This window comes from Lithobates pipiens, unplaced genomic scaffold (genome assembly GCF_037356315.1).
Source record: "Lithobates pipiens isolate NorthernLeopardFrog02 unplaced genomic scaffold, aLitPip1_a1.2 Scaffold_35, whole genome shotgun sequence".
NCBI classification, from domain to species: domain Eukaryota; kingdom Metazoa; phylum Chordata; class Amphibia; order Anura; family Ranidae; genus Lithobates; species Lithobates pipiens.
The window spans coordinates 3,190,263-3,214,696 of NW_027507811.1; the positions used below are offsets into that span (position 1 = coordinate 3,190,263).

Genomic DNA, 24,434 nt, shown 5'->3' on the forward strand with positions numbered 1-24,434 from the left:
ATGTGGAGTGATAAGCCGATGCCTCCTCTGTAGTTCTGGTTCCTGTCCCATGTGGAGTGATAAGCCGATGCCTCCTCTGTAGTTCTGGTTCCTGTCCCATGTGGAGAGATAAGCCGATGCCTCCTCTGTAGTTCTGGTTCCTATCCCATGTGGAGTGATAAGCCGAGGCCTCCTCTGTAGTTCTGGTTCCTGTCCCATGTGGAGTGATAAGCCGAGGCCTCCTCTGTAATTCTGGTTCCTGTCCCATGTGGAGTGATAAGCCGAGGCCTCCTCTGTAGTTCTGGTTCCTATCCCATGTGGAGTGATAAGCCGATGCCTCCTCTGTAGTTCTGGTTCCTGTCCCATGTGGAGTGATAAGCCGATGCCTCCTCTGTAGTTCTGGTTCCTATCCCATGTGGAGTGATAAGCCGATGCCTCCTCTGTAGTTCTGGTTCCTGTGCCATGCGGAGTGATAAGCCGATGCCTCCTCTGTAGTTCTGGTTCCTGTCCCATGTGGAGTGATAAGCCGAGGCCTCCTCTGTAATTCTGGTTCCTGTCCCATGTTGAGTGATAAGCCGATGCCTCCTCTGTAGTTCTGGTTCCTGTCCCATGTGGAGTGATAAGCCGAGGCCTCCTCTGTAATTCTGGTTCCTGTCCCATTTGGAGTGATAAGCCGATGCCTCCTCTGTAGTTCTGGTTCCTGTCCCATGTGGAGTGATAAGCTGAGGCCTCCTCTGTAGTTCTGGTTCCTATCCCATGTGGAGAGATAAGCCGATGCCTCCTCTGTAGTAGTGATGGACGAACTTCCGACGGGACGTTTCGCGAACGCGAAACGCGAACGGGCACAAACGTTCGCGAAAACGACCGTTCGCCGCGGGCTCCATTGACTTCAATGGGAGGCGAATTTCGCAAACCTTTAGGTCGAATTTGCGGCCACGGGGTAATTATTAGGGGGTAGCACGTAGTCCCACCACCTGGACAATAGCATAATACATGTATGAGGTGAATTTGGGATCGATAACTACAAGCATTTTTTTTTTATTTGGGAAATTGTTCTGACAATTCAGGACTATGGAGCTAATGAAGGCAATGGAGGAGAGGGAAGGTCAGGGACCAGGGTAGGCAAACAAGAGGGTGCAGGAGATACAGAGCACTGACAGCAGCACCGTAATACAGAGCACTGACATCAGCACCGTGACATACAGCGCTGACAGCAGCTCCGTGACATACAGCGCTGACAGCAGCTCCGTGACATACAGCGCTGACAGCAGCTCCGTGACATACAGCGCTGACAGCAGCTCCGTGACATACAGCGCTGACAGCAGCTCCGTGACATACAGCGCTGACAGCAGCACCGTGACATACAGCGCTGACAGCAGCTCCGTGACATACAGCGCTGACAGCAGCTCCGTGACATACAGCGCTGACAGCAGCTCCGTGACATACAGCACTGACAGCAGCTCCGTGACATACAGCGCTGACAGCAGCTCCGTGACATACAGCGCTGACAGCAGCACCGTGACATACAGCGCTGACAGCAGCTCCGTGACATACAGCGCTGACAGCAGCTCCGTGACATACAGCGCTGACAGCAGCTCCGTGACATACAGCGCTGACAGCAGCTCCGTGACATACAGCGCTGACAGCAGCTCCGTGACATACAGCGCTGACAGCAGCACCGTGACATACAGCGCTGACAGCAGCTCCGTGACATACAGCGCTGACAGCAGCTCCGTGACATACAGCGCTGACAGCAGCTCCGTGACATACAGCGCTGACAGCAGCTCCGTGACATACAGCGCTGACAGCAGCTCCGTGACATACAGCGCTGACAGCAGCTCCGTGACATACAGCGCTGACAGCAGCTCCGTGACATACAGCGCTGACAGCAGCTCCGTGACATACAGCGCTGACAGCAGCACCGTAAGCAGCCCCAGGAGGAAGTCAGCACAGCACAGGGATGGTGTGATCCCCTCATAATAAGAACCCCCAGGAGGAAGTCAGCACAGCACAGGGATGGTGGGAGCCCCTCATAATAAGAACCCCCAGGAGGAAGTCAGCACAGCACAGGGATGGTGGGAGCCCCTCATAATAAGAACACCCAGGAGGAAGTCAGCACAGCACAGGGATGGTGGGAACCCCTCATAATAAGCAGCCCCAGTAGAAATATGACACCGCTCAACCTCTTCAAAGAGGAGGGTAGGGGCATATAGTACGGTGTGCTTTTTTGGGTCAGGGAAGTGAGCCAAATGAATTAAGAAGGTCTGTGTGCTTGATTCCAAAAATTGTTTATAGACATATACATGGTCTACTGATCACATGTGTTGAATTCCTCCGAGATCCATGCCTCATTCATTTTTAGAAATGTGAGGTAGTTAACACTGTCGTGAGCTAGGCGAGTACGCTTATCGGTCACAATCCCCCCTGCTGCGCTGAACGTCCTTTCGGACAGGACACTGGATGAGGGGCAAGCCAACAGTTCGATTGCAAATTGGGCAAGCTCTGGCCAGAGGTCAAGCCTGCCCACCCAGTAGTCTAGGGGTTCATCACTCCTCAGAGCGTCCACATCGGCCGTTAACCCAATGTAGTCGGACACCTGACGGTCTAGGCGTTCCCTGATGCTGGATCCGGATGACACCTGTCGATGGGTCGGCTGAAAGAATGACCTCATATCCGAAGTCACCAACACATCTTCAAACCGGCCTCTTCTTGCAGGCGCTGTTGGATTGGTACCCGCAAATCCTTCTCTGGGAGTGGGAATTGCTCCTCTGCCAGCGCACGCAAAAGCAGAATGCAGCATTTCTCGAAGCAAGGCCTGGAAGTGCTGCATTCTGACAGCCCTCTGCGACGGCGGTAACATTTCCGCCATTTTGTGTTTGTACCGGGGATCTAAGTACGTTGCCACCCAGTACTGGTCCTTGACCCTCATGCTTTTTATACGGGGGTCCCTATTAAAACACTGGAGCATGAAGGCCCCCATTTGCACTCAAGCGGAAGGTATGTGGTGGTGGTGGTGTTGTTGGTGGTAGTGTCTTTGGGGGTGCACATAGCAGAGAGTGAAGAAGAGGGTGCAGATCGAGAGGATGAGGAGGGTGCAGAAGAATAAGGCTGAGTGAGCCACTCAACCAAGTCTGGTGCGTCCTTTAAAGTAATTGAACGCACCTTCTGCAACTTCCCACTTTGGCTCAAGGCTGTTGCTCCTGCCCTACCCCTACCACCCCTGCGGAAGGGCCTGCCTCTTCCTCTGCCTGTCATTTTTTAAATCACCCTGTGACAAAACTCTTAGTCCCTATACCGCTGAAGGACTGCTGCAGTATAGGGCAGCGGTCAGCAGTAGTGCACGTCAACCCTATGTATTGTGGACCGATAGCGGTCCTTACAGAACAGCAGACTGTACTGCACTCAGGCCTATGTACCGTAGCACCCTATACCAAGTTACCAGTCCTTATAAAAACTTTTGTGGACCAAGCAGGTTGTGTGTTAGTGATTAGCAGACTGTACGTCAGTCCCTATACCAATGAAGGACTGCTGCAGTATAGGGCAGCGGTCAGCAGTAGTGCACGGCAACCCTATGTATTGTGGACCGATAGCGGTCCTTACAGAACAGCAGACTGTACTGCACTCAGGCCTATGTACCGTAGCACCCTATACCAAGTTACCAGTCCTTATAAGAACTTTTGTGGACCAAGCAGGTTGTGTGTTAGTGATTAGCAGACTGTACGTCAGTCCCTATACCAATGAAGGACTGCTGCAGTATAGGGCAGCGGTCAGCAGTAGTGCACGTCAACCCTATGTATTGTGGACCGATAGCGGTCCTTACAGAACAGCAGACTGTACTGCACTCAGGCCTATGTACCGTAGCACCCTATACCAAGTTACCAGTCCTTATAAAAACTTTTGTGGACCAAGCAGGTTGTGTGTTAGTGATTAGCAGACTGTACGTCAGTCCCTATACCAATGAAGGACTGCTGCAGTATAGGGCAGCGGTCAGCAGTAGTGCACGGCAACCCTATGTATTGTGGACCGATAGCGGTCCTTACAGAACAGCAGACTGTAACGCACTCAGGCCTATGTACCGTAGCACCCTATACCAAGTTACCAGTCCTTATAAGAACTTTTGTGGACCAAGCAGGTTGTGTGTTAGTGATTAGCAGACTGTACGTCAGTCCCTATACCAATGAAGGACTGCTGCAGTATAGGGCAGCGGTCAGCAGTAGTGCACGGCAACCCTATGTATTGTGGACCGATAGCGGTCCTTACAGAACAGCAGACTGTAACGCACTCAGGCCTATGTACCGTAGCACCCTATACCAAGTTACCAGTCCTTATAAGAACTTTTGTGGACCAAGCAGGTTGTGTGTTAGTGATTAGCAGACTGTACGTCAGTCCCTATACCAATGAAGGACTGCTGCAGTATAGGGCAGCGGTCAGCAGTAGTGCACGGCAACCCTATGTATTGTGGACCGATAGCGGTCCTTACAGAACAGCAGACTGTACTGCACTCAGGCCTATGTACCGTAGCACCCTATACCAAGTTACCAGTCCTTATAAGAACTTTTGTGGACCAAGCAGGTTGTGTGTTAGTGTTTAGCAGACTGTGCGTCAGTCCCTATACCGCTGAAGGACTGCTGCAGTATAGGGCAGCGGTCAGCAGTAGTGCACGGCAACCCTATGTATTGTGGACCGATAGCGGTCCTTACAGAACAGCAGACTGTAACGCACTCAGGCCTATGTACCGTAGCACCCTATACCAAGTTACCAGTCCTTATAAGAACTTTTGTGGACCAAGCAGGTTGTGTGTTAGTGATTAGCAGACTGTACGTCAGTCCCTATACCAATGAAGGACTGCTGCAGTATAGGGCAGCGGTCAGCAGTAGTGCACGGCAACCCTATGTATTGTGGACCGATAGCGGTCCTTACAGAACAGCAGACTGTAACGCACTCAGGCCTATGTACCGTAGCACCCTATACCAAGTTACCAGTCCTTATAAGAACTTTTGTGGACCAAGCAGGTTGTGTGTTAGTGATTAGCAGACTGTACGTCAGTCCCTATACCAATGAAGGACTGCTGCAGTATAGGGCAGCGGTCAGCAGTAGTGCACGGCAACCCTATGTATTGTGGACCGATAGCGGTCCTTACAGAACAGCAGACTGTAACGCACTCAGGCCTATGTACCGTAGCACCCTATACCAAGTTACCAGTCCTTATAAGAACTTTTGTGGACCAAGCAGGTTGTGTGTTAGTGATTAGCAGACTGTACGTCAGTCCCTATACCAATGAAGGACTGCTGCAGTATAGGGCAGCGGTCAGCAGTAGTGCACGGCAACCCTATGTATTGTGGACCGATAGCGGTCCTTACAGAACAGCAGACTGTAACGCACTCAGGCCTATGTACCGTAGCACCCTATACCAAGTTACCAGTCCTTATAAGAACTTTTGTGGACCAAGCAGGTTGTGTGTTAGTGATTAGCAGACTGTACGTCAGTCCCTATACCAATGAAGGACTGCTGCAGTATAGGGCAGCGGTCAGCAGTAGTGCACGGCAACCCTATGTATTGTGGACCGATAGCGGTCCTTACAGAACAGCAGACTGTAACGCACTCAGGCCTATGTACCGTAGCACCCTATACCAAGTTACCAGTCCTTATAAGAACTTTTGTGGACCAAGCAGGTTGTGTGTTAGTGATTAGCAGACTGTACGTCAGTCCCTATACCAATGAAGGACTGCTGCAGTATAGGGCAGCGGTCAGCAGTAGTGCACGGCAACCCTATGTATTGTGGACCGATAGCGGTCCTTACAGAACAGCAGACTGTAACGCACTCAGGCCTATGTACCGTAGCACCCTATACCAAGTTACCAGTCCTTATAAGAACTTTTGTGGACCAAGCAGGTTGTGTATTAGTGTTTAGCAGACTGTGCGTCAGTCCCTATACCGCTGAAGGACTGCTGCAGTATAGGGCAGCGGTCAGCAGTAGTGCACGGCAACCCTATGTATTGTGGACCGATAGCAGTCCTTACAGAACAGCAGACTGTAACGCACTCAGGCCTATGTACCGTAGCACCCTATACCAAGTTACCAGTCCTTATAAGAACTTTTGTGGACCAAGCAGGTTGTGTATTAGTGTTTAGCAGACTGTGCGTCAGTCCCTATACCGCTGAAGGACTGCTGCAGTATAGGGCAGCGGTCAGCAGTAGTGCACGGCAACCCTATCTATTGTGGACCGATAGCGGTCCTTACAGAACAGCAGACTGTACCGCACCCAAGCCTATGTACCGTAGCACCCTAGACAGACCAAGTTACCAGTCCTGATAAAGAGCTTTGTGGAACAAGTGAGTTGTGAATGATTAGCAGACTGCAGCAGAAGGGCAGCAGTCAAGTATAATATTCTTTCTATATTTGGAAGAAAGAATATTATACGTGTACAAGCCTATTACCGTACCACTGATACCAGTCCTGAAAAGAACCTTTGTGGAACTAATAGTAACAGCAAGTCTTTAAAATTATCCTCACTGCCTGACACACTGCTTCCTGCCTGTCCCTATACAAATTGGCAAAAAAGAGTAGGCTGGAACGATTAGCTGGAACAGCTCTTTTGTGGACCTGATAGTAACAGCTAATGATGATGATGATGATGATGATGAAGAAAGACTAATCTGGCTGAGCTGTCCCTAAAATAGCAGCATACAGCGCTCTGTCCCTTTATCTAAACTGACAAAAGAAACTCAGGCTGCTGACCTAACACCTATACCAGTCCTGAAAAGAACTTTTGTGTACCAAATAGCTAGCGTTTTCTCTGTCCCTACTCCACACAGGATCCTTTCCCTACAGTGACAGAAGAAAGAATGTAAAATGGCCACCGGATCGGGTGTATTTATAGGTTAGGGGGAATGTCCAAGTGTCCATGAGCTGTCATGTCTCAATTGGTTGTCCTGTAACACATGATAAACGTGTCACGAAAGGTTAAAGTTCTTGTATACATTAAACACGTAAGTCCGCCGGGGCGAACGACGGAAAAAGGCGTTCGAACCCGCGGACGGCGAAAGTCGGAAATTCGCCGCGAAACGACCGCCGGGCGAACCGTTCGGCCATCACTACTCTGTAGTTCTGGTTCCTGTGCCATGCGGAGTGATAAGCCGATGCCTCCTCTGTAGTTCTGGTTCCTGTCCCATGTGGAGTGATAAGCTGATGCCTCCTCTGTAGTTCTGGTTCCTGTCCCATGTGGAGAGATAAGCCGATGCCTCCTCTGTAGTTCTGGTTCCTGTCCCATGTGGAGTGATAAGCCGAGGCCTCCTCTGTAGTTCTGGTTCCTGTCCCATGTGGAGTGATAAGCCGATGCCTCCTCTGTAGTTCTGGTTCCTGTGCCATGCGGAGTGATAAGCCGAGGCCCCCTCTGTAGTTCTGGTTCCTGTGCTATGCGGAGTGATAAGCCGAGGCCCCCTCTGTAGTTCTGGTTCCTGTCCCATGTGGAGAGATAAGCCGATGCCTCCTCTGTAGTTCTGGTTCCTGTCCCATGTGGAGTGATAAGCCGAGGCCTCCTCTGTAGTTCTGGTTCCTGTCCCATGTGGAGTGATAAGCCGATGCCTCCTCTGTAGTTCTGGTTCCTGTCCCATGTGGAGTGATAAGCCGATGCCTCCTCTGTAGTTCTGGTTCCTGTCCCATGTGGAGTGATAAGCCGAGGCCTCCTCTGTAGTTCTGGTTCCTATCCCATGTGGAGTGATAAGCCGATGCCTCCTCTGTAGTTCTGGTTCCTGTCCCATGTGGAGTGATAAGCCGATGCCTCCTCTGTAGTTCTGGTTCCTGTCCCATGTGGAGTGATAAGCCGAGGCCTCCTCTGTAGTTCTGGTTCCTATCCCATGTGGAGTGATAAGCCGATGCCTCCTCTGTAGTTCTGGTTCCTATCCCATGTGGAGTGATAAGCCGATGCCTCCTCTGTAGTTCTGGTTCCTGTCCCATGTGGAGTGATAAGCCGAGGCCCCCTCTGTAATTCTGGTTCCTGTCCCATGTGGAGTGATAAGCCGAGGCCTCCTCTGTAGTTCTGGTTCCTGTCCCATGTGGAGTGATAAGCCGAGGCCTCCTCTGTAATTCTGGTTCCTGTCCCATGTGGAGTGATAAGCCGAGGCCTCCTCTGTAGTTCTGGTTCCTATCCCATGTGGAGTGATAAGCCGATGCCTCCTCTGTAGTTCTGGTTCCTGTGCCATGCGGAGTGATAAGCCGATGCCTCCTCTGTAGTTCTGGTTCCTGTCCCATGTGGAGTGATAAGCCGAGGCCTCCTCTGTAATTCTGGTTCCTGTCCCATGTTGAGTGATAAGCCGATGCCTCCTCTGTAGTTCTGGTTCCTGTCCCATGTGGAGTGATAAGCCGAGGCCTCCTCTGTAGTTCTGGTTCCTGTCCCATGTGGAGAGATAAGCCGATGCCTCCTCTGTAGTTCTGGTTCCTATCCCATGTGGAGTGATAAGCCGAGGCCTCCTCTGTAGTTCTGGTTCCTATCCCATGTGGAGAGATAAGCCGATGCCTCCTCTGTAGTTCTGGTTCCTGTCCCATGTGGAGTGATAAGCCGAGGCCCCCTCTGTAGTTCTGGTTCCTATCCCATGTGGAGTGATAAGCCGATGCCTCCTCTGTAGTTCTGGTTCCTGTCCCATGTGGAGAGATAAGCCGATGCCTCCTCTGTAGTTCTGGTTCCTGTCCCATGTGGAGTGATAAGCCGATGCCTCCTCTGTAGTTCTGGTTCCTGTCCCATGTGGAGTGATAAGCCGATGCCTCCTCTGTAGTTCTGGTTCCTGTCCCATGTGGAGTGATAAGCCGAGGCCTCCTCTGTAATTCTGGTTCCTGTCCCATTTGGAGTGATAAGCCGAGGCCTCCTCTGTAGTTCTGGTTCCTGTCCCATGTGGAGTGATAAGCTGAGGCCTCCTCTGTAGTTCTGGTTCCTGTCCCATGCGGAGTGATAAGCCGATGCCTCCTCTGTAGTTCTGGTTCCTGTGCCATGCGGAGTGATAAGCCGATGCCTCCTCTGTAGTTCTGGTTCCTATCCCATGTGGAGTGATAAGCTGATGCCTCCTCTGTAGTTCTGGTTCCTGTCCCATGTGGAGTGATAAGCCGAGGCCTCCTCTGTAGTTCTGGTTCCTGTCCCATGTGGAGAGATAAGCCGAGGCCTCCTCTGTAATTCTGGTTCCTGTCCCATGCGGAGTGATAAGCTGATGCCTCCTCTGTAGTTCTGGTTCCTGTCCCATGTGGAGTGATAAGCCGAGGCCTCCTCTGTAGTTCTGGTTCCTGTCCCATGTGGAGTGATAAGCTGAGGCCTCCTCTGTAGTTCTGGTTGCTGTCCCATGCGGAGTGATAAGCCGATGCCTCCTCTGTAGTTCTGGTTCCTGTGCCATGCGGAGTGATAAGCCGATGCCTCCTCTGTAGTTCTGGTTCCTGTCCCATGTGGAGTGATAAGCCGATGCCTCCTCTGTAGTTCTGGTTCCTGTCCCATGTGGAGTGATAAGCCGAGGCCCCCTCTGTAGTTCTGGTTCCTGTCCCATGTGGAGAGATAAGCCGATGCCTCCTCTGTAGTTCTGGTTCCTGTCCCATGTGGAGTGATAAGCCGATGCCTCCTCTGTAGTTCTGGTTCCTGTGCCATGCGGAGTGATAAGCCGAGGCCCCCTCTGTAGTTCTGGTTCCTGTCCCATGTGGAGAGATAAGCCGATGCCTCCTCTGTAGTTCTGGTTCCTGTCCCATGTGGAGTGATAAGCCGATGCCTCCTCTGTAGTTCTGGTTCCTGTCCCATGTGGAGTGATAAGCCGATGCCTCCTCTGTAGTTCTGGTTCCTGTCCCATGTGGAGTGATAAGCCGATGCCTCCTCTGTAGTTCTGGTTCCTGTCCCATGCGGAGTGATAAGCCGATGCCTCCTCTGTAGTTCTGGTTCCTGTCCCATGTGGAGAGATAAGCCGATGCCTCCTCTGTAGTTCTGGTTCCTGTCCCATGTGGAGAGATAAGCCGAGGCCTCCTCTGTAGTTCTGGTTCCTGTCCCATGTGGAGTGATAAGCCGATGCCTCCTCTGTAGTTCTGGTTCCTGTCCCATGTGGAGTGATAAGCCGATGCCTCCTCTGTAGTTCTGGTTCCTGTGCCATGCGGAGTGATAAGCCGATGCCTCCTCTGTAGTTCTGGTTCCTATCCCATGCGGAGTGATAAGCTGATGCCTCCTCTGTAGTTCTGGTTCCTGTCCCATGTGGAGTGATAAGCTGATGCCTCCTCTGTAGTTCTGGTTCCTGTCCCATGTGGAGAGATAAGCCGATGCCTCCTCTGTAGTTCTGGTTCCTGTCCCATGTGGAGTGATAAGCCGAGGCCTCCTCTGTAGTTCTGGTTCCTGTCCCATGTGGAGTGATAAGCCGATGCCTCCTCTGTAGTTCTGGTTCCTGTCCCATGTGGAGTGATAAGCTGATGCCTCCTCTGTAGTTCTGGTTCCTGTCCCATGTGGAGAGATAAGCCGATGCCTCCTCTGTAGTTCTGGTTCCTGTCCCATGTGGAGTGATAAGCCGAGGCCTCCTCTGTAGTTCTGGTTCCTGTCCCATGTGGAGTGATAAGCCGAGGCCTCCTCTGTAGTTCTGGTTCCTGTCCCATGTGGAGTGATAAGCCGAGGCCTCCTCTGTAGTTCTGGTTCCTGTCCCATGTGGAGTGATAAGCCGATGCCTCCTCTGTAGTTCTGGTTCCTGTCCCATGTGGAGTGATAAGCCGATGCCTCCTCTGTAGTTCTGGTTCCTGTCCCATGTGGAGTGATAAGCCGATGCCTCCTCTGTAGTTCTGGTTTCTGTCCCATGCGGAGTGATAAGCCGAGGCCTCCTCTGTAGTTCTGGTTCCTGTGCCATGCGGAGTGATAGGCCGAGGCCTCCTCTGTAGTTCTGGTTCCTGTGCCATGCAGAGTGATAAGCCGAGGCCTCCTCTGTAGTTCTGGTTTCATGTCCCATGCGGAGTGATAAGCCGATGCCTCCTCTGTAGTTCTGGTTCCTGTCCCATTTGGACTGATAAGCCGAGGCCTCCTCTGTAGTTCTGGTTCCTGTCCCATGGGGAGTGATAAGCCGATGCCTCCTCTGTAGTTCTGGTTCCTGTCCCATGGGGAGTGATAAGCCGATGCCTCCTCTGTAGTTCTGGTTCCTGTCCCATGCGGAGTGATAAGCCGAGGCCTCCTCTGTAATTCTGGTTCCTGTCCCATGGGGAGTGATAAGCTGATGCCTCCTCTGTAGTTCTGGTTCCTGTCCCATGCGGAGTGATAAGCCGATGCCTCCTCTGTAGTTCTGGTTCCTGTCCCATGCGGAGTGATAAGCCGATACCTCCTCTGTAGTTCTGGTTCCTGTCCCATGCAGAGTGATAAGCTGAGGCCTCCTCTGTAGTTCTGGTTCCTGTCCCATGTGGAGTGATACCAACGGCACTCCATCTCTTATCCCGGCGAGTGGTCTCCAGAGTGGTGCCAGAAGCATTAAAGAAGAGATCTTAAGGGCAGTGTGAAGTGTGAAAGCAGCCTTATAGCGGGGCTCAGAGCAGGTAACAGTAATTTCACTAGAACTTGGAGTAAGTCCTAGTTGTCAGTGTAGTGTTCTCTTACATTGGTGACCAACGGGAGACAGACCCCCTTATATCATCATCAGTGGGAAGATTGCCAGTTGTTACTGAGAGACAGAAATTGTTCATTGCTCAAGGAACCCCTAGAGACCTTTGGAGGAACCCTGGCTGAGAAAGGATGGACTAGGCAGTAATATATTTCTCTCCCCCTTGGTGGGAGTGGAGATGACCCCATCTATAAGGATATACAGTACATACACACACAGCACAAGGCCGTGTTCACACTAGGAGACGTTTCTGGGGGGCTGCAGTTCCTCTGAGCTCCACAAGATGGGGATCTTATGTCTACCATAGAGACAGCAAGTTTCTATGGAAAGCGATGTCAACCGCAGACAGGAAGTGATATCATCTACAGACAGGAAGTTCCAGGTGAGAGGTGAGTCGGGAGGAAGTAGAGAGGAGACATCCCTGGAAGAGGCAGCAGAGGAGGTAATAAGATCTTATTTTCTATTTACACCCAGTAACCCCCCCGTCATGTCCGTCCTCTTCCTCCATAGTCACTGTGATGTCTTTTATCTCCAGCAGATGATGATACACACATATATAGTGTGGAAACCTTCAGGGGCAGAATATTCCCCCACTTATATATATATTTTCATAATCAATTATTATGTATACCTATCTAGACTGAAACCTGTATAGATCAAATGACGGCACCAATGAGGATGGAGGAGGACCGGAGTCACATGACTGAGAAGATACTAAACCTCACCCTGGAGATCATCTACCTGCTGACCGGAGAGGTGAGGAGGATTCTGGGAGGTCACATGACATCACTCTTATCTCTATTAATAAAACACAGACCTGACCGGAGAGGTGAGGAGGATTCTGGGAGGTCACATGACATCACTCTTATCTCTATTAATAAAACACAGACCTGACTGGAGAGGTGAGGAGGATTCTGGGAGGTCACATGACATCACTCTTATCTCTATTAATAAAACACAGACCTGACCGGAGAGGTGAGGAGGATTCTGGGAGGTCACATGACATCACTCTTATCTCTATTAATAAAACCCAGACCTGACCGGAGAGGTGAGGAGGATTCTGGGAGGTCACATGACATCACTCTTATCTCTATTAATAAAACACAGACCTGACCGGAGAGGTGAGGAGGATTCTGGGATTCTAACATGATGTTCCTATTGGTTCCCCAATACAGAGATTTCCTCTTGTGAAGTCCGGTGATCATATGACCATCACAGTGCCTCCATGTGACTCCCTAAAACCTGAGAGACACAACATGGAGAAGATTCTAGAAGTCACCAAGAAGATGATGGAGCTGCTGACAGGAGAGGTGAGGAGGATTCTGGGAATTGTGGGACATTATCCAGTAACAGACAAGGGATGTGTCTGGATGGTGACTGTATCATTATAAAGTATCGGATTCCTAAGTGATGTCACTGTCTATTTCTCTATGTAGAAGTTTTTAGAAGGACACAAGGATCTCTACAAGGACGTCATGATGGACAATCAGCCGCCCCTCACATCACCGGGTAAGAGGAGACTTTATTGTAAAGGAGAGAGCAGTACGGAGGCTCCACCTAGATCCCCCATCATCTGATAAACACATAGAAACAATGTATTCAGTCAGTGTGTGTGTTTCCTACAGATGGATCCAGTAATGGGAACCCACCAGAGAGATGTCCCCGTCCTCTGTATTCCCGGGATTCCACACAGGTTGATGTTAAAGAAGAGATAAAAGAGGAGGATAATGAGGATGGGGTGATGAAAGAGTCAGAGATTCCAATTGGACACACAGGTCTGTACCAGGACACCATGGTGGAGTCACCCTGCTACAGAAACCCACCAGAGAGATGTCCCCGTCCTCTGTATTCCCGAGATTCCACACAGGAAGGTCACACCATCCCCCACCATCATCAGGTAGATGAGGGACAATTATTGGTAGTTATGATTTATCTACAAGCATGTTTGTTACAATTGATATTTTATTACCTCTTTCAGAATGAAAAAAATAATATTGATGTTAAAGAAGAGTATAAAGAGGAGGATGAGGAGTATGGAGTGATGGAGGAGTTTTCAGAAGGACACAAGGATATGATGGAGCCACCAAATACCAGGAACCTACCAGAGAGATGTCCCCGTCCTCTGTATTCCCGGGATTCCACACAGGAAGATCACACCATCCCCCACTGTTACAAGGTTGGTGGGACGGAGCATCTAAAACATGGACTCCTAGAGATGATGTGTGGATTTTCTATGTGATGTCACAATAATAAATCTTCTATCTTACAGATGATATTTTCTCTCATTTTCTTGGTTTAGAGTGGAGATCCAATGGATATAGAATTTGAGGTGAAATCAGAAGAAGAAGAAGAGAGGTGTGTGAGGGATGATCAGCAGTCTATGGAGGAGGATGGAATAACGGGGACATTTATAGAGGAGGACACTCCTACAGAGATCAGCACAGGTGGGTCATTAACACTAAATACCTCCCTCCACCCATACTGCTCACTGATTGGTCCAGAGTAGGGCGGGGGCTGGGTGATATCAGCCTGTAATCCCCTGGTCACTTTCCTGAGCTGTGTTCCCCGTCCTGTATTCCTGGATTTCTCTCCGATAATCTTCCTTCTCTGTGCTGCCGAGACAATTTATGTATCTAGACTGGATTTATGGAGATTCTGGGGGTTCAGCTGGCAGCAAAATGTTGATTTTCACCATAGACATTAGCCTAGACACCTGGGGTATGTATCTTGAGTCTTTTGCCCCATGCCTGGGTCTAGCAAGATCTCTGACAGAACAATTCCCCCCCGGGGTTACTTGCTCTGTTATTTGCTGGCTGTGCCGGGTGGAGGGATATGTCTGTATAGTCTCAGACCCAAGTCACCGAGTGCAGTCTCAGGAGATGGGAGGCAGCGGTGTGGGACCTCTGCAACTTGTCTCCAGTAAATATTTCAGCCACTAATATGAGTCCTGACCCCTGCACTATATAATCTGTTGTACATTACATACTCCTGACCCCTACACTATTTGCTCTATTAGAGTCTATGGGACCTGAACTTGAAAAATCTATCTACCCATTTTGAAGGCTTACGTGCAAGTTATTAGCCATAAAAAGGGGTATGGGGGGTCCGGGTGCTGCCCGGGGGACATATATCAATGTTTTAAAAGGAGCAGTGATTTTAATAATGCTTAAATCGAAACAATAAAAATGAAAAATCACATTAAATATAGTGTCTGGGGTGTCCCCTTACTCTGACTGTAAAGTGGCAGATCTGTACCATGTATAGAACCTACTGCAGCAAAACTGACATTTATAAAGAAAAATAAATGACATTTACATTTCTAGCAATACCGGGCCCTTTGGGTCTGGCCCGTGATGAAGGCTAACCGCCAAAGGCCTGCTCCGCTGTTTGACAGTTCTTAAATAGGTAAGGGGCCACCTGGTGACATCACCTGGTGGCACCCCCCCCCCCCCCTTGTGACGCCGCTTACCTATGTAAGAACTGTCTGATGCGTTGCATCCTGATTGGAGTTCTCTGGTGGGGCTCAGCCCCGCTGTTATTCATGACTAAATCATGGAGTAAATAAGGAAGTGCAGGACTTCTTGTGTTGGGAAGATGGCAATGAGTGATAGAGGGGGAGGGGACACTCATCCTATAATCCCCTCATCACTGTCACTCCTATAGAAGACAGTTCTCGTTGTTTCCTCGCTCTCTGACTAAGGTCCATGAATAAAGAAATGATCTGGTAGGAGATCAGAGGAGCCATTTACTAGTTACCTTGAGGGGGGAATTGTAAGATCCTCAGAGACAAAGCTGCCTGATGTGGGCGGAGTCTAAGTTTAGGGGAACCAATCAGCTCATGTCTAGTAATAATAAGCCAAATGGTCCGGGGCTGAAGTGGTTAAACAATTCTACTTATAATTTGTCCTAAGTCACAACCTTTATATTTTTACCTTATAACAGAATTATCATTAGGTCAGTAGATACTAAAATTGTAATCGTATCTGTGGCCTGGAATATAATATGTATAATTTGAATGACTTATAACCACATGTATTTTAAACACAATACTGACTGCACCATTTGAAGTGAACTTTGGACAAACTCAGTGGATATTTAGAGATGGATTAGGTATCTACACAGCTCCTAAAATCTAACACAATGGGTTTTGCTGGACGAGGGTGATTTCTACGTGATAACAGTCTGTATAACCCTTTTGTCTAAGGCTGTCTGTCGCTTTTCTTTACCCACCAAAGATAGGAAAATATCTTCTTTGTTTTGTGAAATGGGACATTATTGTTCAGGCAAATCTGTTTCAACACCAGGTTTGTATAATCTAAAAATGGTTGATCCATTGAAATCATATGTTTTCCAAGTTTTCAATGGATCCGCCATTTTTTTTTGTCACTCCTATAGAAGACAATTCTCGTTGTTTCCTCACTCTCTGACTAAGGTCCATGAATAAAGAAATGATCTGGTGGGAGATCAGAGGACCCATTTACTAGTTACCTTGAGGGGGGAATTGTAAGATCCTCAGAGACAAAGCTGCCTGATGTGGGCGGAGTCCTGGTTTAGGGGAACCAATCAGCTGATGTCTAGTAATAATCTTTGTATTTCTATTTTAGTAGATGGACGGGAGATGAGGAAAACCTCAGAGGATTGTCTCGCTTTGTCTCCAGACTGTAAAGTAGAAGATGAGGACATCACACAGTATAGTCCAGGAGAAAACCCGACTACCTCAAATGTCCATCCGGCACCACACAGTGTAGATGGACCATCGTATTCCTCTTATCCCGAGGAACCTCAGACTGTGCGGGACGGTGCCGGACCATCGTATTCCTCTTATCCCGAGGAACCTCAGACTGTGCGGGACGGTGCCGGACCATCGTATTCCTCTTATCCCGAGGAACCTCAGACTGTGCGGGACGGTGCCGGACCATCGTATTCCTCTTATCCCGAGGAACCTCAGACTGTGCGGGACGGTGCCGGATCATCGTATTCCTCTTATCCCGAGGAACCTCAGACTGTGCGGGACGGTGCCGGACCATCGTATTCCTCTTATCCTGAGGAACCTCAGACTGTGCGGGACGGTGCCGGACCATCGTATTCCTCTTATCCCGAGGAACCTCAGACTGTGAGGGACGGGGCCGGACCATCGTATTCCTCTTATCCTGAGGAACCTCAGACTGTGCGGGACGGTGCCGGACCATCGTATTCCTCTTATCCCGAGGAACCTCAGACTGTGCGGGACGGTGCCGGATCATCGTATTCCTCTTATCCCGAGGAACCTCAGACTGTGCGGGACGGTGCCGGACCATCGTATTCCTCTTATCCCGAGGAACCTCAGACTGTGCGGGACGGTGCCGGACCATCGTATTCCTCTTATCTGGAGGAACCTCAGACTGTGCGGGACGGTGCCGGACCATCGTATTCCTCTTATCCTGAGGAACCTCAGACTGTGAAGGACGGTGCTTTCCTTCCAACAGATAAGAAATTTTCCTGTACTGAGTGTGGGAAGTGTTTTGTATACAAATCACAGCTTGTCTTACATCAGACGTCTCACACGGGTGAGAAGCTGTATTCCTGTGCTGAGTGCGGGAAATGTTTTTCACGGAAGTTCAATCTTTACACACATCAGAAATTGCATACGGGGGAAAAGCCGTATTGCTGTCCTGAGTGCGGGAAATGTTTTGTACACAAATCACATCTTGCATTACACCAGAGATCTCACACGGGTGAGAAGCTGTATTCCTGTTCTGAGTGCGGGAAATGTTTTTCAAAAAAGCCCACTTTGTACACACATCAGAGATTGCACACGGGGGAAAAACCATATTCCTGTCGTGAGTGCGGGAAATGTTTTTCAGACAAGTCCAATCTTGACAAACACCAGAGATTACACACGGGTGAGAAGCCGTATTCCTGTTCTGAGTGCGGGAAATGTTTTTCAAAAAAGCCGAATCTTTACATACATCAGACATTGCACACGGGGGAAAAACCATATTCCTGTCCTGAGTGCGGGAAATGTTTTTCACAAAAGTCCAGTCTTTGCAGACATCAGAGATCTCACACGGGTGAAAAGCCGTATTCCTGTCCTGAGTGCGGGAAATGTTATTCACATAAGGCCGACCTATACAGACATCAGAGATTGCACACAGAGGAGAAGTCGTATTCCTGTCCTGAGTGAGGGAAATGTTCCTCACTGAAGTCCTGTCTTCCTGTACATCAGGGGGTCCCACACAACCCTCGAGGTGTATTAGTGAGTGCGGGAAATGTCTTGTATATGAATGTTGCTGGACATGTGGGGAAGAAGCACACCCTGATATACACCTCAGATATACTCCATGGCTGATCTTCATCATGGAAGAAACTGTTGATAAGGAGATCAGAGATCACCAAAGACATAGATGAAGTGTTGTACCGTGTCGGCCATTGATAGCAGGAGAATAAAAAAAATGGAGTCATTGGCTGAGTACATTTTGTGGTGTAAACTTTGGCAAGAGGTCTGTTTTCTCAAGTCGTCTTCCAGGACGAAACACGTTAAACCCACCACTCAAAAGGCGGTCCTCTAGGCCTTTTAAAATAAAAATGGAGTCATTACCTCTCATTGGCTGAGTACATGTTGTGGTATGGAGACTTAGAGGTCTATTATTCTCTTGCAAGAGGTCTGTTTTCTCAAGTCGTCTTCCAGGACGAAACACGTTAGCCCCACCACTTAAAAGGCAGCCCTCTAGGCCTTTTAAAATAAAAATTGAGTCATTACCGCTCATTAGCTGAGTACATTCTGTGGTATGGAGACTTAGAGGTCTATTATGAATAAGAAAACAAATAGTTGATGGAATGTGGCACAGGTCTGCCCAGCCGTGACGAATATTGTCCATATTTGATATAACTGTCGGAAACCATGAAATCAGACCGAGACAGAAGTGCAGTTAAATCACACTTGTTTAATAATAAAAGTAAATAGAACAAACTTAGTCTAAACATAGCCAGAGTTCAGGAACCGGAACGGATAGTCAGACAAGCCAAACATCAGGGAGCCGGAGATGAGCGTAGTAAAACAGCAAGCAGGATCTGGAGCAAGAAGGGATGTCGGCCAAGCAAGTCTTTTAACAGGAATGCAGGAGATAGTCTCTGTGATGTTGACCAAGGCGAAGGCACACATCCTCTGGGCTGGACGGCTTAAGTAGGCAGTACTGCTGAGCAGGATATCATCAACAGCTGAGTAACTGTGGAGAGATAGGAGCTGGCAGTTGGCCGCCCAGCTCAGAGAAGGAGGGGAAGGAAGAGCCCAGCCCTGACAATAACTCAGTGATTTCCTATGATCATTGCCTCCATCTAGTGTCCATAATTCTGAATCACAATATTTTTACAGATGGAGGTATTTCAGGAAAAATACTTCATTGTGGCCACTAGATGGAGCTGACAATCATAGGAAATCACTCAGATACAATACGGCCAGAATTGATCACATCTGGGCTCATGCTCGTCACACTCGTCCAACAAAGCTTCTGTACATTGACCCCTTGGTTCCCGTCATCAGTCATGGTTTCCATCAAACCCCCGGAGATATTCTACCCATACACTTATGAGTACAGTAGACTTGTCGGGGCTCACCCCTGGTTTTGCCTGATATTCTGTATATATTCTCACTAGTCGGTATGTGTGCCAACAGAGCCGCCTATATCCCTTTTAAAGGGACTGTTTGCTAGTTATGCTGTGTTGTATACTGTACTTTTGTGTCTTGCACGTGTTTATATGTTCTTACTCTACAACAATTTTTGGATGTGCTTTTGTATTCTTATTATTTTGTATTGCATTAAAAAAAAGCAGCCTGCCTATCCAAGAAATGGGGGTCAAATGTGCCCTAAACCATACTAGGTAGCACGCCGTCAACCAAGGTTGTGCATTTCCAATGTTGATGAAGATAAGGGCCTCTTTCCTACAACCCTGGCTGGTGGTTGTGGGGGCTCCATGGGCAGAGGGCTTATCAGAATTTGGAAGCCCCTTTTAATTGTAGCACCCTCTAGTGTGCAAAGGTGAAAATTTAGCTGGCTCCTTGTAGCTTAAACGAGTATGGGTAATTGCTTTGGCTTCAGATGTAGATCAGGCTGGAGGGCTCAACAGGCACTGCCCCCCGGTTCTGGAAACCACCAGAAAGTTCTAGATGCTAGTAGGCGGAGGTGAGGGGGGTCAATGATCTGCATATTTGTGAGAATCTGACCATTACCCAGGCAGGAGGCCTGGCAAGGTGGTTGGATGGTGGGCTCATAAATATAGAAGAGCCTGGCCAGCAGGGTTGTTGCTGTCAGGTGGAATGTTGAAGCTGGAGTTGTGAGGGGACTCCGGGGCTGGTGGGCTCAGCCTCCAAGCTGGAGCTGAGGAGAGAGGAAGAAAAGCTTGAATCCTGGAATCAGGGCCCAAGCTTTTTGGTTGTGAGGCCTCCTCTGTTGCTTGGGAACATGCCGAAAATTCCACACAACCTCTTCCCACTGGGTGTGGGAGGTCCCCGATGGTGACCATAATATCCTTGGGGGGGGGGGGGGGGGAGGGATGGTCCAACCCCAACTCCAAGGTGGTCCTCTTCTGCACTTCACATTGAAACTGGGAGAACCTTGGAAGCTCCCTCAGCCTGCGTTGTCCAGGATGAACACACGCCTGTGAGGACCTAACAATCTAATTCTTGTAGGCAATGTTCTGGGCCTGGGTCCTGGCCCAAGTGCCCGATGGTCCAGATTGGACCCAGTGTTGGGCATAGGCTTTTTCCAGCTAATGTTCCTCTGCACAGGATAGCAGCTGCTCCACCTCCACTGCCCACTCAGCCTGTTCTGATTTCCCTGACTGTTCTGCTACCCTCTCAGGCTGTCCTGCTTCCAGTTCTGTTTCTTTATGAACGTCCCACTCTGGGTCCAACTCACTGGCCAGAGACCACTCACATACCTCCCAACCATCCTGGATTGCCCGTGAAAGTCCCACCTTGGGAGGTATGTCCCGCATCCTGGGCACCTTCATTCAGGGGCAATACAATGTCCTGGAATTGCCCCCTGGGCCGATCTGATGCCCCCTAAAAATGTTGCTGCATCACCGCTGTCCCTCACTGCCTGGTGTTCTCCTGGCCGAGACCTGCTTTATTATTCACCCCCAGGTGCTGCCTGGCTCACTGCCTAAATGACTGGTTGCTAGACACTGCCCATCTGGCATCTAGCAACCAGTGACATCATGACGAGAAGGAGAGCGGGTCCCAGCATTCAGAGCGAGCTGGAGGAAGATTTAACTTCCTGCTCCTTGTGCCTAGGCTCTGCCCCTGACTCCGGGTCTTGCCTGAAGGCTGTTCCTGCCGCCAAGAGAGGTGGGATAAATGCTCCCTGCAGTGCCCCGAGGACGCTCATGGTCACTCTGCTCCCTCCCATGTATCCCTCATTCTGAAATTGAAAAGTTGGGAGGTATGTACTGCTCGAACTCTGACACTGGGAGCCCAAAGTCTGAGTGACTCACCAATCTCTCTTACCTCCGATGTCACTCACCACTGGCTCATCTGACAACAAGTAGTCATCACAATCCGGCTCCTTCCGAGTGGAGGTGATGGGGTGGACTTCAGCAGCTGACTGCTCTGGTGGGATGGCTTGGTCTTTAGTGGCAGCACCCTCAGGCACTGCAGGACATAGCTCACCTGTTCCTGGGCCCTGGATGTTTCTACTGAGAGGACATAGAGCTCCTGCATAACGTGAGACTTTGCTGTTTTCTACTTAGGGGACATAGAGCTCCTGCATACAGTTAGGACTAGTGATGGATGAACTTCCGACGGGACGTTTCGCGAACGCGGACCGCGAACGAGGCCGACCGTTCGCGAAACCGAACGTTCGCCGCGGGCCCCATTGACTTCAATGGGAGGCGAACTTCGCCAACCTTTAGGTCAAATTTGCAGCCACGAGATAATTATTAGCTGGGCAAACATAGTCCCACCACATGGCCAATGACATAATACATGTATGAGGTGAATTTGGGATCGATAACTACAAGCATTCTTTTTTTATATGGGAAATTGTTCTGACAATTCAGGACTATGGAGCGCATGAAGGCAATGGAGGAGAGGGAAGGTCAGGGACCAGGGTAGGCAAAGAAGAGGGTGCAGGAGATGATCACCAGCAGCGTGACATACAGCAATGACACCAGCACCGTGATAGAGTCATCTGACAACAGCACCGTGATAGAGGGCACTGACATCAGCAGCGTGACATAAAGCATTAACACCAGCACCGTGACATACAGCATTGACAGCAACACCGTGATAGAGAGCACTGACATCAGCAGCGTGACATACAGCACTGACATCAGCACCGTGATATACAGCACTGACAGCAGCACCGTGATAGAGAGCACTGACATCAGAAGCGTGACATACAGCACTGACATCAGCACAGTGATATACAGCACTGACAGCAGCACCGTGATAGAGAGCACTGACATCAGAAGCGTGACATTAAGCACTGACATCAGCACCGTGATATACAGCACTGACAGCAGCACCGTAAGCAGCTCCAGGAGGAAGTCAGCACAGCACAGGGATGGTGTAATCCCCTCATAATAAGAACCCCCAGGAGGAAGTCAGCACAGGGATGGTGTGATCCCCTCATAATAAGCAGGCCCAGGAGAAACTCAGCACAGCACAGGGATGGTGTAATCCCCTCATAATAAGAACCCCCAGGAGGAAGTCAGCACAGGGATGGTGTGATCCCCTCATAATAAGCAGGCCCAGGAGAAACTCAGCACAGCACAGGGATGGTGTGATCCCCTCATAATAAGAACCCCCATGAGGAAGTCAGCACAGCACAGGGATGGTGTGATCCCCTCATAATAAGAACCCCCAGGAGGAAGTCAGCACAGCACAGGGATGGTGTGATCCCCTCATAATAAGCAGGCCCAGGAGAAACTCAGCACAGGGATGGTGTGATCCCCTCATAAGCAGCCCCAGTAGAAATATGACACCACTCAACCTCTTCAAAGAGGAGGGTAGGGGCATATAGTACGGTGTGCTTTTTTGGGACAAGGAAGTGAGCCAAATGAAGAAAGAAGGTAGTGCACCTCAACCCTATGTATTGTGGACCGATAACAGTCCTTATAGAATAGCAGACTGTACCTCACTAAACCCTATGTACTGTAGCACCCTAGACCAAGTTACCAGTCCTTATAAGAACTTTTGTGGACCAAGCAGGTTGTGTGTTAGTGATTATCAGACTGTATGTCAGTCCCTATACCAATGAAGGACTGCTGCAGTATAGGGCAGCGGTCAGCAGTGGTGCACCTCAACCCTATCTATTGTGGACCAATAGCGGTCCTTACAGAACAGCAGACTGTACCGCACTCAACCCTATGTACTGTAGCACCCTAGACCAAGTTACCAGTCCTTATAAGAACTTTTGTGGACCAAGCAGGTTGTGTGTTAGTGATTAGCAGACTGTACATCAGTCCCTATACTGCTGAAGGACTGCTGCAGTATAGGGCAGCGGTCAGCAGTGGTGCACCTCAACCCTATCTATTGTGGACCGATAGCAGTCCTTATAGAACAGCAGACTGTACCTCACTCAACCCTATGTACTGTAGCACCCTACACAGACCAAGTTACCAGTCCTGATAAAGAGCTTTGTGGAACAAGTGAGTTGTGAATGATTAGCAGACTGCAGCAGAAGGGCAGCAGTCAAGTATAATATTCTTTCTATATTTGGAAGAAAGAATATTATACGTGTACAAGCCTATTACCATACCACTGATACCAGTCCTGAAAAGAACCTTTGTGGAACTAATATAGTAACAGCTACTGATTAAACTGACCCTCACTGCCTGACACACTGCTTCCTTCCTGTCCCTATATAAACTGACAAAACAGAGGCTGCTGGAACAATTACTGGTTACTGGAATAGCACTTTTGTGGACCTGATAGTAACAGCTAATGATGATGATGACTAAACTGACTGTCCCTACAGCAGCACACAGCGCTCTGTCCCTTTCTCTAAACTGACAAAAGACACTCAGGCTGCTGCAACAATCAGTAGCACAGCAAACCTATATACACCTAACACCTATACCAGTCCTGAAAAGAACTTTTGTGTACCAAATAGCTAGCGTTTTATCTCTCCCTACTCCACACAGCAACCTTTCCCTATAGTGACAGAAGAAAGAATGTAAAATGGCCACCGGATCGGGTGTATTTATAGGTTAGGGGGAATGTCCAAGTGTCCATGTGCTGTAATGTCTCAATTGGCTGTCCTGTACCCCATGATGGATGTGTCATCATAGGTCAAAGTTCTTTTACACATTAAACACGTAAGTCCGCCGGGGCGAACGACGGCAATAGGCGAGCGGACCGCGAACGGCCGAAATTCGCCGTGAAACGACCGCCGGGCGAACCGTTCGGCCATCACTAGTTAGGACTTCTCTATTTTCTAAGGGGACATAGAGCTCCTGCATACTGTTTAGACTTTGCTATTTTCTACTACGAAGACTCAGAGCTCCTCCATACCTTTTGGGACTTCTCTATTTTCTAATAAGAAGACTCAGAGCTTCTCCATACCATTAGGACTTCTCTATTTTCTAATAAGGGGGCATAGAGCTCCTACATACAGTTGGGACTTCTCTATTTTCTACTAAGGGGACATACTGTAGAGCTCCTGCATACAATTGGGACTTCTCTATTTTCTACTAAGGGGACATAGAGCTCCTGCATACAGTTAGGACTTCTCTATTTTCTAAGGGGACATAGTGTATTCATAACTGTATGCTGGAGCTCTATGTCCCCTTAGTAGAAAATAGAGAAGTCCCAATTGTATGCAGGAGCTTTATGTCCCCTTAGTAGAAAATAGAGAAGTCCCAAAGGTTTGGAGGAGCTCTGAGTCTTCA

At 49.3% G+C, this 24,434-nt stretch overlaps 2 protein-coding genes across 2 annotated transcripts in view; both read left to right on the plus strand.

Annotated features, from left to right (window-relative positions):
- Positions 1-24,434, plus strand: part of LOC143955446 (uncharacterized) — a 151,205-nt gene that overhangs the window by 60,418 nt on the left and 66,353 nt on the right. The window lies entirely within an intron of this gene.
- On the plus strand, positions 11,953-19,390 carry LOC143955586 (uncharacterized). The gene is made up of 8 exons (XM_077465668.1): positions 11,953-12,006; positions 12,204-12,320; positions 12,740-12,874; positions 13,001-13,073; positions 13,190-13,461; positions 13,543-13,740; positions 13,864-14,008; positions 16,169-19,390. The coding sequence occupies exons 2-8, from the start codon at positions 12,225-12,227 to the stop codon at positions 17,725-17,727; spliced, it is 2,478 nt and encodes an 825-aa protein (XP_077321794.1). The 5' UTR covers positions 11,953-12,006; positions 12,204-12,224; the 3' UTR covers positions 17,728-19,390.